Source organism: Numenius arquata, chromosome 3 (genome assembly GCF_964106895.1).
Source record: "Numenius arquata chromosome 3, bNumArq3.hap1.1, whole genome shotgun sequence".
NCBI classification, from domain to species: Eukaryota; Metazoa; Chordata; class Aves; order Charadriiformes; family Scolopacidae; genus Numenius; species Numenius arquata.
The window spans coordinates 22,815,289-22,832,994 of NC_133578.1; the positions used below are offsets into that span (position 1 = coordinate 22,815,289).

At 37.2% G+C, this 17,706-nt stretch overlaps 1 protein-coding gene across 1 annotated transcript in view; it reads left to right on the top strand.

Annotated features, from left to right (window-relative positions):
- MYO3B (myosin IIIB) overlaps positions 1-17,706 on the top strand; it is a 181,701-nt gene that overhangs the window by 133,107 nt on the left and 30,888 nt on the right. The window contains exons 31-32 of the mRNA XM_074145732.1: positions 5,485-5,548; positions 6,430-6,568. Coding sequence (XP_074001833.1) covers positions 5,485-5,548; positions 6,430-6,568 — 203 coding nt within the window. The remainder of the gene's footprint in view (positions 1-5,484; positions 5,549-6,429; positions 6,569-17,706) is intronic.

The window sequence follows — 17,706 nt, forward strand, 5'->3', positions numbered from 1 at the left end:
ATCAACAGCAGTTTACACTTGAGTCAAATTCATTGTGATTTTTTTTCTCCTCTCTTCTTTCTCTTTTTAGCTAGTTGGTGTCATGTTCATGCTTTGGTCAGCATAGGTTCTCAGAAACCATTCATTTTAGTAAAACTCTTGACATTCACATATGACTTAGGTAATTAAGATTGGATAATAAAGCCTGAACAAAACTACACAGACATACCAACTTAGATGTTTGGAAAGTTACACATAAAGACAAATTATCAGTGTTTCTCAGTTCTACAGGAAATATGCATCTGAAAGTCAAAACCTAGAAATGGGTCTATTTCTACTCATTAATGGCTTGACTGATGAAGCAGAATCTGATTACTAAATTTCTATCTGTACTGAGTGATGGTTACAAGGACAGGATTAGAATTAGAAACAAAGGTACATGGACTGTAATGAACCACAAAATGAATGTCAGTCAGTAATGGCATCCTGCTCCAAAGTTTACATTGGGCAGTAGTAAGGAGGATACTTTCTACCTCACATGTGCATCATAACATTTTCTCATCACTGTCAAGACCTCAGTTAGCGTTGCATATTAGACACTGCATTTCAAGAAAATGAGCAAGTCCCTCAGCAACAAAAATGATCACATCTCTATAAACCATGAGATGGAGAGATCTCCAAGGGAGATGGAAAACTGAGGGTACTTGTGGTATCATTTCTCCAATCATGAAAGGCTGATGTGAAGAGGAAAGGAACAAATTGTTCATTGAGAATCAGACAAGAAATAATGGGCTTGCATTGCAGCAAAGGAGCGTTAGGCTAGACATTAAGAAACGCTCACTGATGGTAAACTGAGTTAAGCTCTGTGTAGGCTACCTTGGGAGGTTTTGACATCTCCATCACTGTAGGTTTTGAAAATCAGCTTAGACAAACTTACGACCAAAAAAAAATAGCATAGGTAGAGGTGATTTTTCTCTGAAAATGGGGATGTCTTAAATGATTTACCAAGGTTTTTTTATGATTTGTAAATACAGAGTGACTTCTTGAAATGTAAGATCTCTGTGCCAGTGGTTTTGGCATTGTAAATCAGATGCTTTTATAGCATCTCAATGCCAGCAGCCATTGTTGCATCAGCGTAAGGAGTAAGTACAAAAATTGTTCTAGAGGAATTCTCCTTGGGTCAGCTTTACTTGCAATGACATTGTTGCTGTGCCTGAAAAATGAACAACGTTCATTTCTGAATGTTCTGCAACAGCTGGAGGCCCATTGAAATAGCATGCAGTGTGGATTCACCTACATGGACGCTGGTGGCTTAGCACATAAGCATAATATCTGTGTTTCACTGAGAGCAGACAATAAACATGATTTCAGTCACATGAGCACAGATCAGTTCAGAAACCGGCTTAAAGTGGATTAAGCTTTTCCATATAAAACCTCTTCTATCTTCTGCTATGCTTTTTTTGACTTGATCTGCAGCTTGCCTCTCACTAAAGTGAGGTTCACTCGGTCAGTCTGTCGTGGTTTAGGCAGAATTGGCCTATGACGGCGACAAATGCTCTCCCCCTGCTTCTCGCTCCCAGGAGGAGGAGAGATAAAGAGATTTACAAGTTTAGAAGGAACCAAACTACTTTAATGAAATATTAATAATAAAATGAAATAATGAAATAGATACAATACATACAAAACCATATCAAGTTCCCAGGATGATGTCACCGGCAGGCACTGGGGAAGTCCCAGACTGGACTCAGTGACAGATGGGAACTGGATTCCAGCTCTGGAGTCAGGAACACACGGATTGGGATCGGCATGAACAGACAGGGTCCTCTTCGGATAGCGGCCATTGAGATAGGAGATCTGCAGTTCCTGTGACACACAGTGGTGGAACCCATTGGGTCTGATTCTGCTGTCACGTGAGCTTCTAATTATAGTTCATAAATTCATATAGTTACTTATGATTATTATAAAGATGTAAATGGAATTTTGGGCAGAATTTTTCATTTTCATCTTTTTGTTTTATGTCCTCCCCATCCCTTTGGAATTTCTCATCTATGCAGCTGGAAGGTTTAAATTTGTTCTGTTCAGGAATGCATTATTTATGCAAAATTAGCTGTATTCTTCGTAGTGGAATACCTAGGAATGTTTCTAACATTTTTGAAAGCATTAAAATCACTAAAGTCCAAATTCCATGACTCACACTCAGAATTCACCAGATTAACTCCAAAACTAGCTATTTTTCTTCAACAAAAATTAGTCTGCGCTATTAGTTATATGCTGCTATGGTTTGACTGCTCTCAGTGCTAAGCATAGTGTGGCTATACGCTATACAGATGTGTAGACAGACCCTAAGAATCAATGTTTCTCTTTTTGTCAATGTTTCTTGCTAATTGAGTGATTTATAGACAGTCCATATGTGAAGTCTGAGGTGTATTGTAGCTCAGTAGCTGAACATTCAGCAGCAAATTGTATTGCCTGACTGAAACCAGGCACATGAACCTGGATCTCTTGCATCCTTCCCTGGTGAGTGTGCTGACTGGATCTCATCACTCTGACCCAAACACTGCTTGCCTGCAAATGTGGAAAATAAAAATTTTTGGAAACCATAGGACAAGTAGTTCCTTCAAAGATACCTGAAAATATCCTGTACCTCAAAATTAGCCTCGGGTGCCACATTTGGAAATGTTAGCTATTGTCACTGATTGGCTTATATGAACTAACTACTGCTGAGCTGCCCTCCTGTTCCTGCTACATTTCCCATGTTGCATATTGACCAGATTTTCAGAATAGCTCAGAGACTGATTTCGAGGTACTCAGCATCTACAGTTGATACCATGTTTTTAGAAGAGTTCGCAGCCAGTTTGACATTGTGGTGGGTTGACCTTGGCTGGCCTCAGTGTCCACCAAGCCACTCTGTCGCTCCCCCTTCTCAGCAGGACAGGGGGAGAAAAATTCAACAAAAAACTCGTGAGTAAAAGCTAGTAATCATGAAGTACATACTTGTATCAGCAGCAGTAGCTTCTGTGGAAGGATGGGGTATCTTGAGTCAAATATAACCCAACTTAGGATTGTTCTAGTTGGAAACACAGAATCACTGGGATCCTGACAGAGGGTCAGGATCTAAGGGCTTCAGAATTCCAGAGGCTGATTTTTATTAGCTTATGCTCTACAGAAGGCAAGGTGCTGAACTCTTCCTTCAAGCTTTAAACATTTAGACGATTTTCTAGACCTGGCAAAGTTGAAGTGCTGGCAAAACCATACTAAAATCTAGATTCTTTTTATAGAAGGTAGAGATTAGTTCAAGCTGCAGATTTGTATCCAGATCCAAACTGCCCCAATATCTGAATATTTAAATTTAGGTGGTGACTCAGTCCATCTTGGCATTGTAGACTATTTGCAACATACTGATCTAATAGCAGATTTTGATTTTGACCACAGTGATATTTGAGGATTATTCATGATTATTAGCTCATATTTGGTTTATTTTCTGCAATATTGGTGGGTAAGGGGGGAGGATGAATCATCTCAACAAATGCGTGAGTAATTTTTAGGTAAAGTGGCAAGTTATCTAACTAATCCCGCTAAATAAGTGATTATCTAAATAATATATATACAAGAGAAATAGTAATAAAGAACTTTATGGAACTGCACAAATGCAATGTCGAATACAGTCCTAGATATATTTTATACGTTCCTGTACAAGAAGTGTGCCAGCATAAAATGAGAATGCATTTTTAAAACAGATCCCTCCTTTTCCTCCAAGGAAAACATGTTTAAATTCAAACCACACATTAATCAGAATGTTTTCCTTCTCTTTCTTAGTGTCAAAGAATAAAGGGGAATTTAAATTTCCCAAATCTGACAAGCAAATGCAAACTTCATTCATGAAATTGCAACATGACAGTAAAGCGGAATGTTTACCATGTTCATGAATGCTTCATTTTGTTCCCACAAATAGATGAGAGATAGCTTATTGACAACCATCATGCTGTCATTGTTGTGATTAGTTTGAAATTAAGTCAATGCTCTTGAGCTGGGTTAACACATTCAGACAAACTTAACCTAAGAGCCTAAACCCTGTTGTGAATAAGGCTTGAAATATTTCAGTAGCCTCTGTGGATGTCACAGAATAAATGTATTATCTAATACATATGCATGGTGATACACAGCTATCAAATTCAATATATCATAGTCTAAAATGTTTCAGGTCCTTCAGTAGTGTTATTTTAATTTGAAGTATTTTTAAAAAGTACATTTTAAAGGTGTATTCTGAAAGGTAAAATGCACGTGTGGCCAGACTTTTTTTTTTTAAAGTCCAATATGATATTCTATTGTTACATGAGTAATTTATAACTAATGAGCTGACTGAAACATAAGTATTGACAAAAAATGATATTTGAGATAACATACATTGTATTTTTTAATCAGTAAAGCAATTTTTGTTCTTTATATTCCCCCTTCCCACTGTGACTGAAAGGGCTGAAATGTATTCAATTCTAATAACTGTAAAACTGAATGAGCTACTTAGTACCTTGAAAAGCTTTTCCTCATCTATGAAAAAAGCTGTGATATGTATATATCTAAGCCAAAAACTATGACTGAAACTTAGATTTCAGATATTTTCAGCTATAAGTAGAAATACAGCTGCTATTAATTGCATTTTTAGAAAAGTTGTGAGGGGGTTGGAGAGTAATGATGCAATGGCTGAGGTGTGTTTTGACAGAAAATCTTGCTTTTAATCCCATTTTAGGACCATAAGCATATCAAATAATCTCTACGAACCTCAGTTTTTTATCCATCAAACTAAATTGGTTGCATCTTTTTTTTGGTTTTGCATAACTAAAGATTCTGGAGCAAGTTCTGTCTGGGCGGACTTTACTATTCAAGAGATTCATTGACTTCAAAGGCCTGCCAACAAGGATCAGGGCCTGAAGAAGGTTGTTACAATACTTTAATTAGCATTAATGAGAGCAGGAGTTGGCCTTTAATATTTCTATGGTGACATAATGTGATAGTAAAATAATAACAGATATAGACAAAGAATCTGAACTCTTCTTGCTCTGTGCTTAACCCAAGTGGCTTTAGGAGAACACAAAACCATTTGTTTCACTTCTTTCTCATTTGCCAAATTTTGAGTTTGAATTCTGTGAAAACAGCTTTTCACAGCCCTGAAAAAAAGTTTCATGTAAAATCTTGTGAAATTAATTTTAATACATTACTTCAATTTCATAGAATTCTCATAAACTTGTTTTACATACGCACTTACCCACAAATTTTTAATGACAAGTTCATTGCTCATAGCCTGTTACTGTGTTTAATAACATGCACTTCCTTATAAGAGGAAATGGGACTGGTCTGTGTTTTCTCTGAATTGATTGTATGTGCATATTTAGAAATTGGGGGAAGGGGAAAAGGGAAAATCAACAAAAAATGTGTATGCCAGTAAACCTTTTGTAAGAATGAAGAAATTACAATATTTAAACTGAATTTTTTATTTTTCTTTGCTTTTAGGCAGCAAAGCAGTAACCAGTCTTCTCCTGTGGTGCCTGATTTTCTTGACAAACAAACAAAAAAGGTACCACTAAGTTTATATTCTAAAATAAGATCACATTATAACTTCAAATTCCTGAGTCCACAGTTCTGCAATGTGTTCATGGCTGCTTGGCATAGCCATCTGAACATGAAACCGTTAGTGATGTTTTGAAGTCTTTGAGACAAAAGCCTGCTTGCTAAGAACTTTAGTTCTGTAGAAAGACAGGGAGGTACAGTGAATAAGAGAATCAAAAGGCTGGAAATTTGCTGCTGAGAATAAATGCTAGCTGCTCCCTGAGGTGATTTGTCTGTGCACTTCACTTTCTACAGATGTTAGAGACTCTTTTTTAGTAAGGACCTGAGGTTCTTTGGTAGCACTTTGATATCCTGCTCGAATTCAATATGTGAAATGGAGGAGTCGCTCTGTGACTTGGAGCACAGCATAGTCTTTGAAGTCTGATCCAATTTTTGCTGCTTACCATTTGATGTTGAAAGGATGAAATGGAGAAAATGTACAGTTTTTGCCAGTAACTCTGCTGAGCATATGTAAGATTAAAAAAACAAAATCCCTTGGATGATGTACTTAGAAATGTTAAGCAGATTAATACCTTCCTATAGCTTTTTTCTAAAGATACAAATTAACTATGAGAGGAAATCAGCATACAGTGCATGCTATGATTTAACTGCATGAGGAAAGGGGATAAATAAGTTAAATGGAAAAAGTAAACAAATGTTTGTGACGGGTGCTAAGTCGGTGTTGCTGAAAGCTACAAGAATCTTGTATAACTTAAGTCTAGCATTAGACGTTTCCTGAAGTCTTAGAAAATAAGAAGTTGCTTTCTGTGAGATCGCAACTATAAGTGAGCATGGCAGCGTGGAATCAATATATTTCTGATATGCCTAAACCAGCATTCTTTATTCCAGAAGGATTTGGATGAGATCTCTGCTTCTCCGTTAATTTCAAAACATTCATTCGAAATGAATGATTCACAATCAATTAGCCAATCCCAGTCAGTTGCAGACCATCGGTTGTCAAGTCCCTTGAGATCCCATAAAAAAGGAGGTAAGAAATATAATAAATAACAGAGATCTTTCGTTTACTATTTATAAGCTACATGTTGTCAGCATGTAACTTGCTTTATATATTGATGAGGTCTTTTAACAATCCATTGGAAAGCAGGAAACATAAAGGAACTAACTTTCTTCTACACATTTTCATCCTGGAAATATAAAAAAGCCCCTAAGTAGCTGAATTACAGGGGCAGAAATAAAAAGATTTTTAAAATACAGTTTGTATTAAAATATGGTTCATAATCTCAAACTACCCTTTTAATGAAATCAAATTGACTTTCAAGAGCTTCAGCTTTTCTTTGCCTTCCAGCCTCAAAAGTAGAAGACAGTAATGAGATCTCTTGTGTTTGGCAGAATGAAAGACAACTTGTTTGTTCACACGTACAAAGATTCAGTCAGCAACACAGGAAAGTCTGCAGTAATTCTACAATCTATGCAATGTGATTTTTTATTTTATTTGCTGACACATTATTTTTGCCATGGTCAGTAACAGTTTAAAAACTTGAAGTAAAACATTATGACATTTGATGAGTTTTAACTGGTTTATCTTTGAATATTCCAGGAAATCATTACTTATCAGAATACTTTTCTCTGTTATTGTAGTCATTTGGCCTTGCAAATCTGTGAATACAGACTTTAATACTGGATCATAGAATACCTTCCACAGTTTAAGATGAAGTGGGTTGGTAATGTGATATACCTGTAACTAGAGCCAAAATATAAATGATAATACATTAATTTCCAGGTTATTACTGAAAATTAACTGTTTATTATTTTGTGCCATACATTAACATTTCTGTTTATATATTTAATGAGACAACTTTTATCTTGTAAGTCTCCAAAAATTTATCTGAATATTTGAGCCCTAATCCTGTAATTTATGTGTTTAAACTTTACAGAGTTCAGTTAAACAATTTACAATGTGAAGGTAAGAAGAGAGGTATTTATAGGAAGATCCTTCTGTTACAGGAAATAATGCAAATTCAATGTTTTTAGTCTTCCACACAGGCATAATGTGTTTTCCATGCTAAAACCAGAAGAGTATGTAAACACAGCAGGTTGAGAAATCCATTATTCTCTCTTCATGCATTTCTGTCCATATGGGTTTTGAATCCATAGTGTGGTACTGCAGGGGATGTGTGCATTACTATCTTAAATTATTACATGTTAAACAATAAACCTGTCAAACAGAAATATCTTCATTGCAGCAAATCCTCTTGAGGAAAGCAGTCAGGGCCCAAATCTGTCATCCTTACTCTCACTGGATATGGTATGTTACCCTGGAACTAGTCTCCTTGTAGTCTCCTTGAAATCAAAAACATTGTGTCTGAGGCAAAACAACTAGAGAGAGTAAAAGTGGCAGAATTACACCCTTAGCAAGCATGTGACCCAGAGCCATTACCCAGTAATTTAGAGAGACTTCAAAAAATGTAAAGTGATAGAAGAATAGAATTTGAAGAAGAGAGAAATGCAACATGGATCTGAACTATTTAAGAAACATGTATGTTTAAATGAATAAGTGTGCAAATACAGAGAAGTAAGGAATTTCCTAGTTAAGCATGAAAATACTCGGATAGATGATCATATAAATCACACTTCAGTAAGTAACTATTAAGGAAGTAAACCTGCTTAAGAATAATAACTTCCTTGGGTGCTTTTGAAAACAAGGCTTGTATTCAGAAATTCAGATGCTTTCACACGCTGGTCAATCTTTATTCAGTCTTATTGTGTGAAATATACCTTTCAGAAGAGAATATTGTTAGACCTTTTGTGAAGACCAAGTGAAATAGCAAATATCTTCTTGGAATAAGAATACTTGTATAAAATACACGTGATTTATAATGTAGGGCTGTACTATATAAGCTGTTATTCACACAAAAAAAAGCTGTCCACTAGGTGGTCCAAACAATGTGAAGACTGTTATTTTTCATACTGAAACATTATTCTGCAATGTTATAGACTGATTTTGAATTCCCTTTAAGTTACATTACAGGCAGAACTAGTCTGTCAGCCTGGTGCTAGTGCTGTGGTCCTGGAACAGAAGCCAACGGAGAAGGGAATGTGACAGGTTTCTGCACTGGTCTGTGACCCAGTTATGAAGCAGTGTTGATGTTTGCTGAAGGAGGGAGTCAGTTTCAGGCTTAAACACACAGGGAAGGACAGGCTGCTTATTTGTCTCGAGGCCTCGGTAGGTGAGGCTCTAGCGCAGTCCAGGGGTGGCAGAACACAAAAGGGAAAAAATGATAGGATTTTACATATTTTTATATTAACCGAGCAGACTGTTCACTCACATCTTGTTATCCACCTGTCTAATAGCACAGGCTGCCCATTCTCAGTAGTAGAATAGCAAAGGGAAAATAGACCAGGAAGTTTCCACAAAGATCCTGCGAAGACTGTGCTATGTAATTAATGCAGAAACAAAAGCCTCTTTTTTCACTTCAAAAGCCTTTACACTGGGTCATAGAAAGACTGAGCAGTATGGCCAGACTGCATGCAGCCCAAGTTAAGTGTGTGCATGAGCTATGGCTGCAGAGTCACAGGGGCTGGCTCTGCACTGCCCAGGGGTTCCCCTGGGCTCTGCCAGAGTGGTGGGGCAGGGCTAGTAGCAAAGCCAAGGATTCCTTTCAGTGTCTCTGCTGTGACACACTGCCTGGTACTATCCTTTAATGCTGGGGCGGAGAGAAGAGTCCAGTCAATAGTAACAGTTAAGCCATACATTCATTATTCTAGTCACAATACAGTAATACTGAAAGAATCAATATAATATAAATATAATCTCCAGGGGCCAAGTAGTGGTATTCCGAGTTGGACTAGATGGTCTCTAGAAGGTCCCTTCCAACTCCAACAATTCCGTGATTCCGTGAGATAGATAGTGAGAATGTTGGAAATTATTAATGAGAAGTGAGTGCTTCATAGGGAATTGACCAATGTAACTTTGCCTCAAATGTAAATATGACAGATTTTCTGAGACGCAAAGGAAATATGTTTGTAAAAGGAAAGCTAATAGTGTAGCTGCATTGACCAGAGGATGACATAATTCTTCATGCTAACACAGACCTCTTGAACAAGTGAGAAAATGCGCAAAAAGTCTCTGGCCATGGACATGATTCGCTTGTGGAAGAACAGTGTATGTCTTCTGACGATGTTCAATTCATGCCTTGCACCTCACACTAGTGTCTCCAATGCTGAAACTTTGGGAGAGGTAGAGGAATTTGCCAGGGTTCTGAGAGATCTGGAATTATGCGATCTGCAGTGTCTGTAGCCACAATCTGAGGCAGAAGTAGTGAAACATGCATTATAGTTGTAAAACTCAATAGGCCATTTCCAGCACAGCCTTTGATTTTAGATTCCTTAATCTTTCATATTCTCAAAACTAGTTGAAATTAGGGCCTGGCATGTTCCAAGATGGACTCCCACTAGTCAGTGACCCATTTTGAATGTTTTCTTTACGTTATGTATTTTTATTTTTACCTTGCTCATTTTTCTCTTCCTTTCTGGTAAACCAATCATAAAAATGTGATTTGGTGAATGTAGCTGTGTTGGGTTTGGAGAGACATGTAAACGTAATCACTGTTTTTCACACTGACAGAGGGCAAATAGATAATGAAATGTGTTAAATTATTGCTTGGCGGGGAGGAAGGCTGCTGCCCACTTCAGACGGTACTGTGGACAAGTTTTATTAAGGGCATGGGAACATAGAAGACATTATTCCCAAAAAGTTACTCTGTGGTTGTCATCACACAGATGATACTTACAGGTTCATCACCCTAAACAGGAAATAGAAAATAATGATAACTTCATTATTTGTTAGGGCTAATCTCCAGTTTTAATTTGATCCAGCTTTAATTCTGTCAGGAGCAACATCGTGTTAAAACACCCAAGCCACAGAGAATATACCTAGATGATTGGTCTTCGCTGCAGAGTAGTTTTCTTTGCGTCAGACATTATTATTGAAAATACTCAAAACTTACTCAATCTCAGCCCTAGAGTACAGTCTTGAGTCGATGTCTTGCACTTGCAAGTGAAAGGTGCTTAAATACAGGGACCCAGCTTACTCTACATGGTAGTTTAACATCGTAGCATAATTTTAATTCTGATCTCAATTCTATTTGTACTTTGTTTAAGAAAGGTAACAGCTGCGGTAATTTGGAAATGGGGGCACTTTTTATCCTTTGATAAGGCAATATCCCAGCATGACTGTAATAGGTATTATGGTAAAGAACAGGCAGTATCTCACACAAGCTGTGGTATCAAGATCTGGATGCCTTGTAACCAAAGATGCTACTTCACTTTCTGCGAGTGAGAGAGAGATCAATGCAAGGCATTCAGCTGTTTCTCTCTGTGTAACTCAGCTTCCTGCTTGATTCCGTTATAGCGAACCTTCCTCTCTAAATGAAAAACAAACCGCTGCTGCATAATGTAGTGTGAAACGCTGCATGGACTTTCAACTAGTTGTCATTGGCAGATGGGGTGATACTGACACTTGGATGCCATTAATTTCAGAATCCTATCATTCAGGATTTTAAGTGAAAGAATTTGTAATCTATTTAGAATTATTTTTGGTTGTTTAATCAGGAGTTTCGTTTCATCATTTTTAAGCCCCCCACTGAGACTAATTTTACATTGAAGGAATGTAAATCATGAAAACTTGACTGTAGTCAGTAGAATCGTAACAGTGAGCAGAATTGGGTCTCTTGGTTGTAAAAAATTGACATGAAAAGATCCCTACATATCTGAGGTTTAGGGGTTTTCTGGGCAGAGGATTTGAGGGATGGGGGGTTTGTGGGTTTTTTTTGAGTGGGTCAGGTTTGAGTTGGTAATTCTTTTGCAAATAAAATAGCATGATCATGGGAAAGTCTGAATGTTACGGGAAATACTGAAAAGGCCAGGGTCGTGTTACACAGTATGATCTGATGGTACTGAGCATGCTGTAGCTATGTGCGAGTATTCTTCTACTACGTACCGCACTATAGCAGTGGAGTTACTATTACCAATGTTGCAGCTGAAGCCCCTGGCAGAGGAGTGGCTTGATGTGGTATGTTGTATAATTAATTTCCATTGAAAGGATCCTGCTACAGTAGTGTGCTGTGGCTTTTGAGCCAAAATCTGATTGGGCATGAGCCGGAGAAAAAGTAGCTTCTTTTTCTTTTTTCCTTAAAAGAGTATCACTGGATTACTGACCCCTTCGCACCTGGGATAAATGCTGAGCTTTGGGCCAAGTAAACAGAAATCATGTTTCCAAATCATTCATTTTACCTTACATAAGTAGAAATTATAAATAGAAATCATAGGAAGGAGAAGATATTTTTTAGGATGTCTCTTGAGGAAATGAGCTGAAAATAAAGCTGTCTCAAAGCAATCATTATTGTTTCTGTCATTATAAGAAAGGATAATCACTGTTCCAGGGTTGTGAGGCCGCATATTTATGCAGATGGATTTTGTTGGTCTAAGTAAGCCTGTTACTGTGCATTGCATTGCACGTGGTGGGACCCTGCAGGAGGCCCCAGGAGGGACCATCACTTCCAATCTCATGGAAAGCCCGAGTTTCCACTTTTCGGATAGGTGCTGGGTGGGATCCATTTAGCTTCACTAGCCATTAGGGTGAGAAACACAGTACCTCGGTTTCAGTATTTCAGTTCTTCACCATGTAGTTCCAGTGTGGGTCCAGAAAATCTGACTGCAAACATAAGTGAAGTCAATTGAACTTCTCTCAGCCTTATGTAAAGTTGTCAGCTGTGATTTGTACTGATGATGTTTGTATTCTGAACTGGTTCACCCATAGACACTTTCTGTTAAACCTTTCGCTATTCTGTGATTTGCAGACTGCATTTTGCCACAGTAACAGACCACCAAATCTGAAAAGAAATTGGGCTATTCTTAAGTTTTTCTTTACTGCTCAGCTTCTTAATTGTTTTTTCCCCTCCAATAGACAAAGACAAAAACAGTGACAAGTGATAAATACAAGCTTCGATTTGTTAAACACATGTTAGCTCTATGTTTAGCCCTAGGCAGTGAATTTCATTACAGGCTGGTTTACTTCTGGATTGGTTATTGTGATTGTTTCCAATGCAAAAAGATTTGACCTGCAGCCATGACTGATTAGTATCAAAGGTGAGAGATAAAGTAAGATGCAAGTAAACTGCATAGATAAACTGCAGTAAAGTTCTCCAGAGACAGCTCGGTACTTGTTCAATATAAAACAAGTTGAAATTCGGCTCATAATGGCTGCATTGCAATAAAAAGAGACTGCTGATCTCTCTCATTGAAATACTGAAAAATAATAGTAAGAAATATGGCAAATTTCATAAATATATACACAATAATGTTGTGCCAAACCCCCCAAATTTTAATAGGGGTTCAGTTTCTCCTCTTAACACATAAAGTCTACCACTGTCTTTCTGATCCAAGCTGCAGTTCACCTGCTCTTTCTTTTTTCATTTTCTGTCCATGACATACAGGTTTGTCAGAGCACTTATTTTTGCCATTTCTTTGTTGGTAGTTAACCTTTTTATCATACAGTAGTATTTTTATAATACAGAAGTATTCACCATTCTGCTGTTATTGCTTGAAATTTCTCTAAGTACTCTCTACCAGCCTTATTTTTATTATTTTGGCACAGTACTACTGCTCTGAACCAGCAGTGTATCTCATCTCAGATGACTGATCTACTCAGGCAAATAGTGTGGTTCCTAATTCATTACTCTTCTGTTTCTAAAAATCCACACCATTTTATCTAAGTAAACTTTGTTAGAGTAAGTACAGTAGGTACAAAGCCTTGAGGGTACACACAAAGTTCTCTACTAAGAGAATAAATATAATAATATTTTCACAAATTATATTTTGTTTCACAAAGAAAGAGACAATTTAGAATTTTTTAACTTTTCCTCACTATCAGAAAACTTACGATAGCGTCCTTATTTCAGGTTACTTTGTGAGAAAAAGGCTAGCAAAGTTACTCATTGGCTTTGATAGAGCTATGATTTAATTTGCTAGCTGTATGTTACCAAATAATTTCTGGTTCTTTGCTGATATTTAAAAATGTGAATTTACTCTGCTAAATTCCTGACAGCTAAGTAGTAATAGTGAATTTCAGATCTTTCTTTCTAGAAGACACTATATGTTTTCCTGAATTATTTACATTTTTACAGTTCTTCACAGATATTATGAAGAGAAAACATTATGGTAAAAATAGTAACATAATTAATGTGATGGTGACAGAATGGTGTGTGAGATATGGGATAGCTCAGAAAGTACCATAACAAATTTATTTCTGAAAAAAATTTTGGTTTCAAAATCTTACATACTTTGCATGTGTTTGGATTTTTTTTCTGTATTCGTTTGGGTCATTATTCTAGTGGACTGTGATTTACTGCCAAAAATGATATACAGCTTAACAGAAATGCAAACCATGGTATATAATTTGCATGGTTGATCAATGTAAATGAAAAAAAAAATGTTTCTGACAAATAAAGGATAGATACTCAGGACAAAATATTTGCAACCACATATGTGAAGATCTAGATACTCTTAAGTTACTCATAGATACAGTTTGATAAATAGGTATTCCATTCAGTAAATTGTGAACTGGCTGTGAAGTATTTGGGCAGAAAGAAATTACCTTATATCAGTTATTCATTAGCTGTGCTCATTACAGTGATTGTATTCCTTGGCTCTCCATCATTATTTCTCTACTCACTACAAGTATTCTATATTTCAGTTCTCCCGTGGATAACCTCAGTTGATTATAATGGTTAGGTTGAATACAGCAATAGCAAATACTAGCTTGTAGCAGTAATTATGAGCTTGCAGAGCTCATTTCTGTCCCCAGGCAAGGATAATCTTTCTTGAGGATCTTCCTTGCGTACGGAGAGAATTTTTGGTAGCCAGTTGTGCTCATGCGTTGGCTGATGTTGGCAGTACACCAGAAAAGTAATGCCACACTCCCACCTTCCCTGCTTATAACACCTTTCCCCCAAGGGAAGATAAGAACACCAAAATCACAGTAAGTATTGTTATTGCTGCCAATGGGAGAAGGAGAAGCTGCTTTCCTGTGTGTGCTCAGGCAGGGAACAAGCGTATCTTAGTCATAACACAACCTATATGAAAGAACAGTTTTATGAATTCTAATATTTCTTTTCCTAAAATATCTTAGTACCTGGATTTTTTTGTCTTTAAAGTTTGTCCTGCCTTGTACAAATCAGTGTTTTACCTAGAAGCGCAAGCAAGGACGGGTGTGAGAAAGCAGAAAACACAACTGTATAATTACTAAGTATCGCCTCTTGCTGGCTGTTTTGGGCTGCCCTGGCAGCCAGGCTAAGTCTAATGGGGAGAATGCAGAGATAGCTAACAAGCTGAACAGTGTCAAGAATACCCATGGAAGACTTGTTCATCTTTAACACGTCCTTCCTCATCTGAATCTCTTACATTTTTTTAGGAATTAAGTATAAAGAATCTTATTATCAGGGCGGGTCTTTTTTCAGTGGTGCCCAGGGATAGGACAAGAGGAAATGGGCACAAACTTGAATATAAGTTCCACCTAAACACGAGGAGGAAGTTCTTTACTTTGAGGGTGGCAGAGCACTGGAACAGGCTGCCCAGGGAGGTGGTGGAGTCTCCTTCTCTGGAGACATTCAAAACCCGCCTGGACACGTTCCTGTGCAACCTGCTCTAGGTGGACCTGCTTTGGCAGGGAGGTTGGACTAGATGATCTCTGGAGGTCCCTTCTAACCCCATGTGATTCTGTAATCTATGTGATTGCCTGGTATTTAGGTTAGAGAGCTATACCAACTCTTTATCTTCAGCTGCAGCTAGTTGTTTTCTCTATAGGCTAGGAAGTACGTCTTTGGTTCTTTGTGGTTTTGTGAGTGTAGTGCTATTCTTGGGACTCTCACCACTGTGCTTATGTTTGTCTCATGCACACGCACAAAAGTCACATTCAGAATAAGGAAAAAAATATTTCATTGTTCCAGCTTTTTTTTGTAGTACTGGGATTTGCAAACACCAAAAATGCCCTCCAGAAAAGTGGTGCAATTGTTTTTTCTACATTCTTTTAATGCTGTTCTTTACTGCATATTCTTAGTTACGATAAAGAGCATGACTATCAAATGAATAATAGTAAGCTTGTGAGTTTGAAAAGGCTTATTTGCAAAAAAAAAAAAAAAGAAAAAAAGTTTGCTGCAGCTCTACAAAAAAACCTGTGAGCTAATTTGAGTAGCAGCATATATGGGTGTAGGTTTAAAAATTCAGAACAACCAGCTGCTATAGTTAAAAATAGGTAGAAGGGATATTTCTGCAACAAAAATCTTTGAGCTGTTGATTTTTTTTCAGAGACAGGTGAATATATATGAAGTTCAGATCTGCATCCTGGCTCCCCTAATGTCCCATAAGGCACAGGTATAAGATTCCAGTTCGGGCTCACCCCTCATATTTTGCTCATCAGAGACAAAGTGATATCCATTTCTTTCATCTGTTGTTGTCCATGTGCTTCCAATTAATTTTTCATTCATAAGAAACTGATAAATTGGAAGTAGCGCTGCTCTTAATCTCCTCATAAGAGCCTGCCCCTTGCAGTGGTATTCAGAACAGCTGTTAGGTTGAGTCTGTAGTATCTATCAGTTTTCTGTCTGCTGTATCAAGGTTCATGCTTTCTGCCTTTTGATCATTGATCTAGGGCCCAAGAAGGGTGAATTCCTCAGCTTCATATCCAAAGGAGCTTAACTGCTTTAGAAAAATGAAACTTTACATGAGTAGATTAGATATTTTTATTTGCAAACTGTAGTCTGTTTTAAAACATTCCCTTGGGAAGAACATAATCATCACAAAGCGCCACAAGCAGAGATGTCTTAGGCATTGCAAATGAAGCAGAATTTTTATTATCACATTTCATCATCATAAGCAACTTGCAGTCTTAAACTTTATAATTCAAAGGTTGTCTACATGGTAGTACCACACAGCACAAGCTAGTCATTGGCACACACTGAAGAAAAGCACTGTTAATTCACAAAACTCCCTTTTCTCTTCCCACACACAAAATAAATATGCGCAGTCAGAAAAGTGGTATCAGTCACTTTGCAGCTTAAATTCTGTAACTTGTTTGTAGAATTGTAGTGGTTTGTGGTGTGACTTGTAAGGATGGGCAGTTTATTTCTTCAAAAAAAATAAGAAATGGGAAAGAGTCATGTAGGCAAAAAGGAAAATAAGAACAAACCTAATCTTTTCTTGGAGAGTGAGTTTATCAGTAGGGCAGAAGACACTGCCCATGACAGATGAAACAACTGTTTCTTTTGCAGTAGTGCCCATATCAATGCATCATTAGTTTGCAACATTTTACATCACTATTTGCAACATAGTTTTTCATTATGCTTAGGAAGTATGTCTCTCTGAAAGGATGAAGCATTAATTGGTCCAAAATCTTTGAAGATAAAGAACCGACCAGATGAAATAAGGAAAATTTTCCCTTGTGTAATATAACCTTTTCTTCAGTGACCCTTTTTTATTTCCTATTTATAAATTTTGGAGGCTATTGAAAACAAACCAAAAAAAAAAAAAGGAAAGCGAAGTCTGTCCATACATAATTTCACATCAGGAGAAGCAACAAGGTAAAACATGAGACTCCAGATAGCCCAGTCAGTTAAGCAATTCACTCAAGCTTTAGAACAACATTCCAGAAGTTAACTGAGAGAGCAGAAATTGCAGTTACCCCCACTGGACTTCTAGCACTTACAGTCTTACATTCTACTTCACTATCCCATCCAGTGTAGCCATACAACTATAATGCCCTCTACCTTTTGGAAGTTACATTTGTAAAATTCTTGATGATCTCAACAGGATATAAATAAATTGCTTTTAAACTGCTAATGCACACTGGCTTAAATTCTGCCATATTTTTTTTTGTGGATTATATGAGGGTCATTGAGAGCATAAATTAGACAGTTTGCTTTTAAGTGAGTCAACCTTAGCTTTCAGGCAGTTTATGTCTTGCAGAAAAGGACTGGAGAATTTTTCAGTTTTACTTCATAACATGAATTTTTATTCCTCTGCGTCCATCTCAATATTCAATGTTGGACCTAAGCAAGAGCTTAACATATTTTAACTTAGGGGTGTTTGGAGTCAAACCTGAATTCATTAACC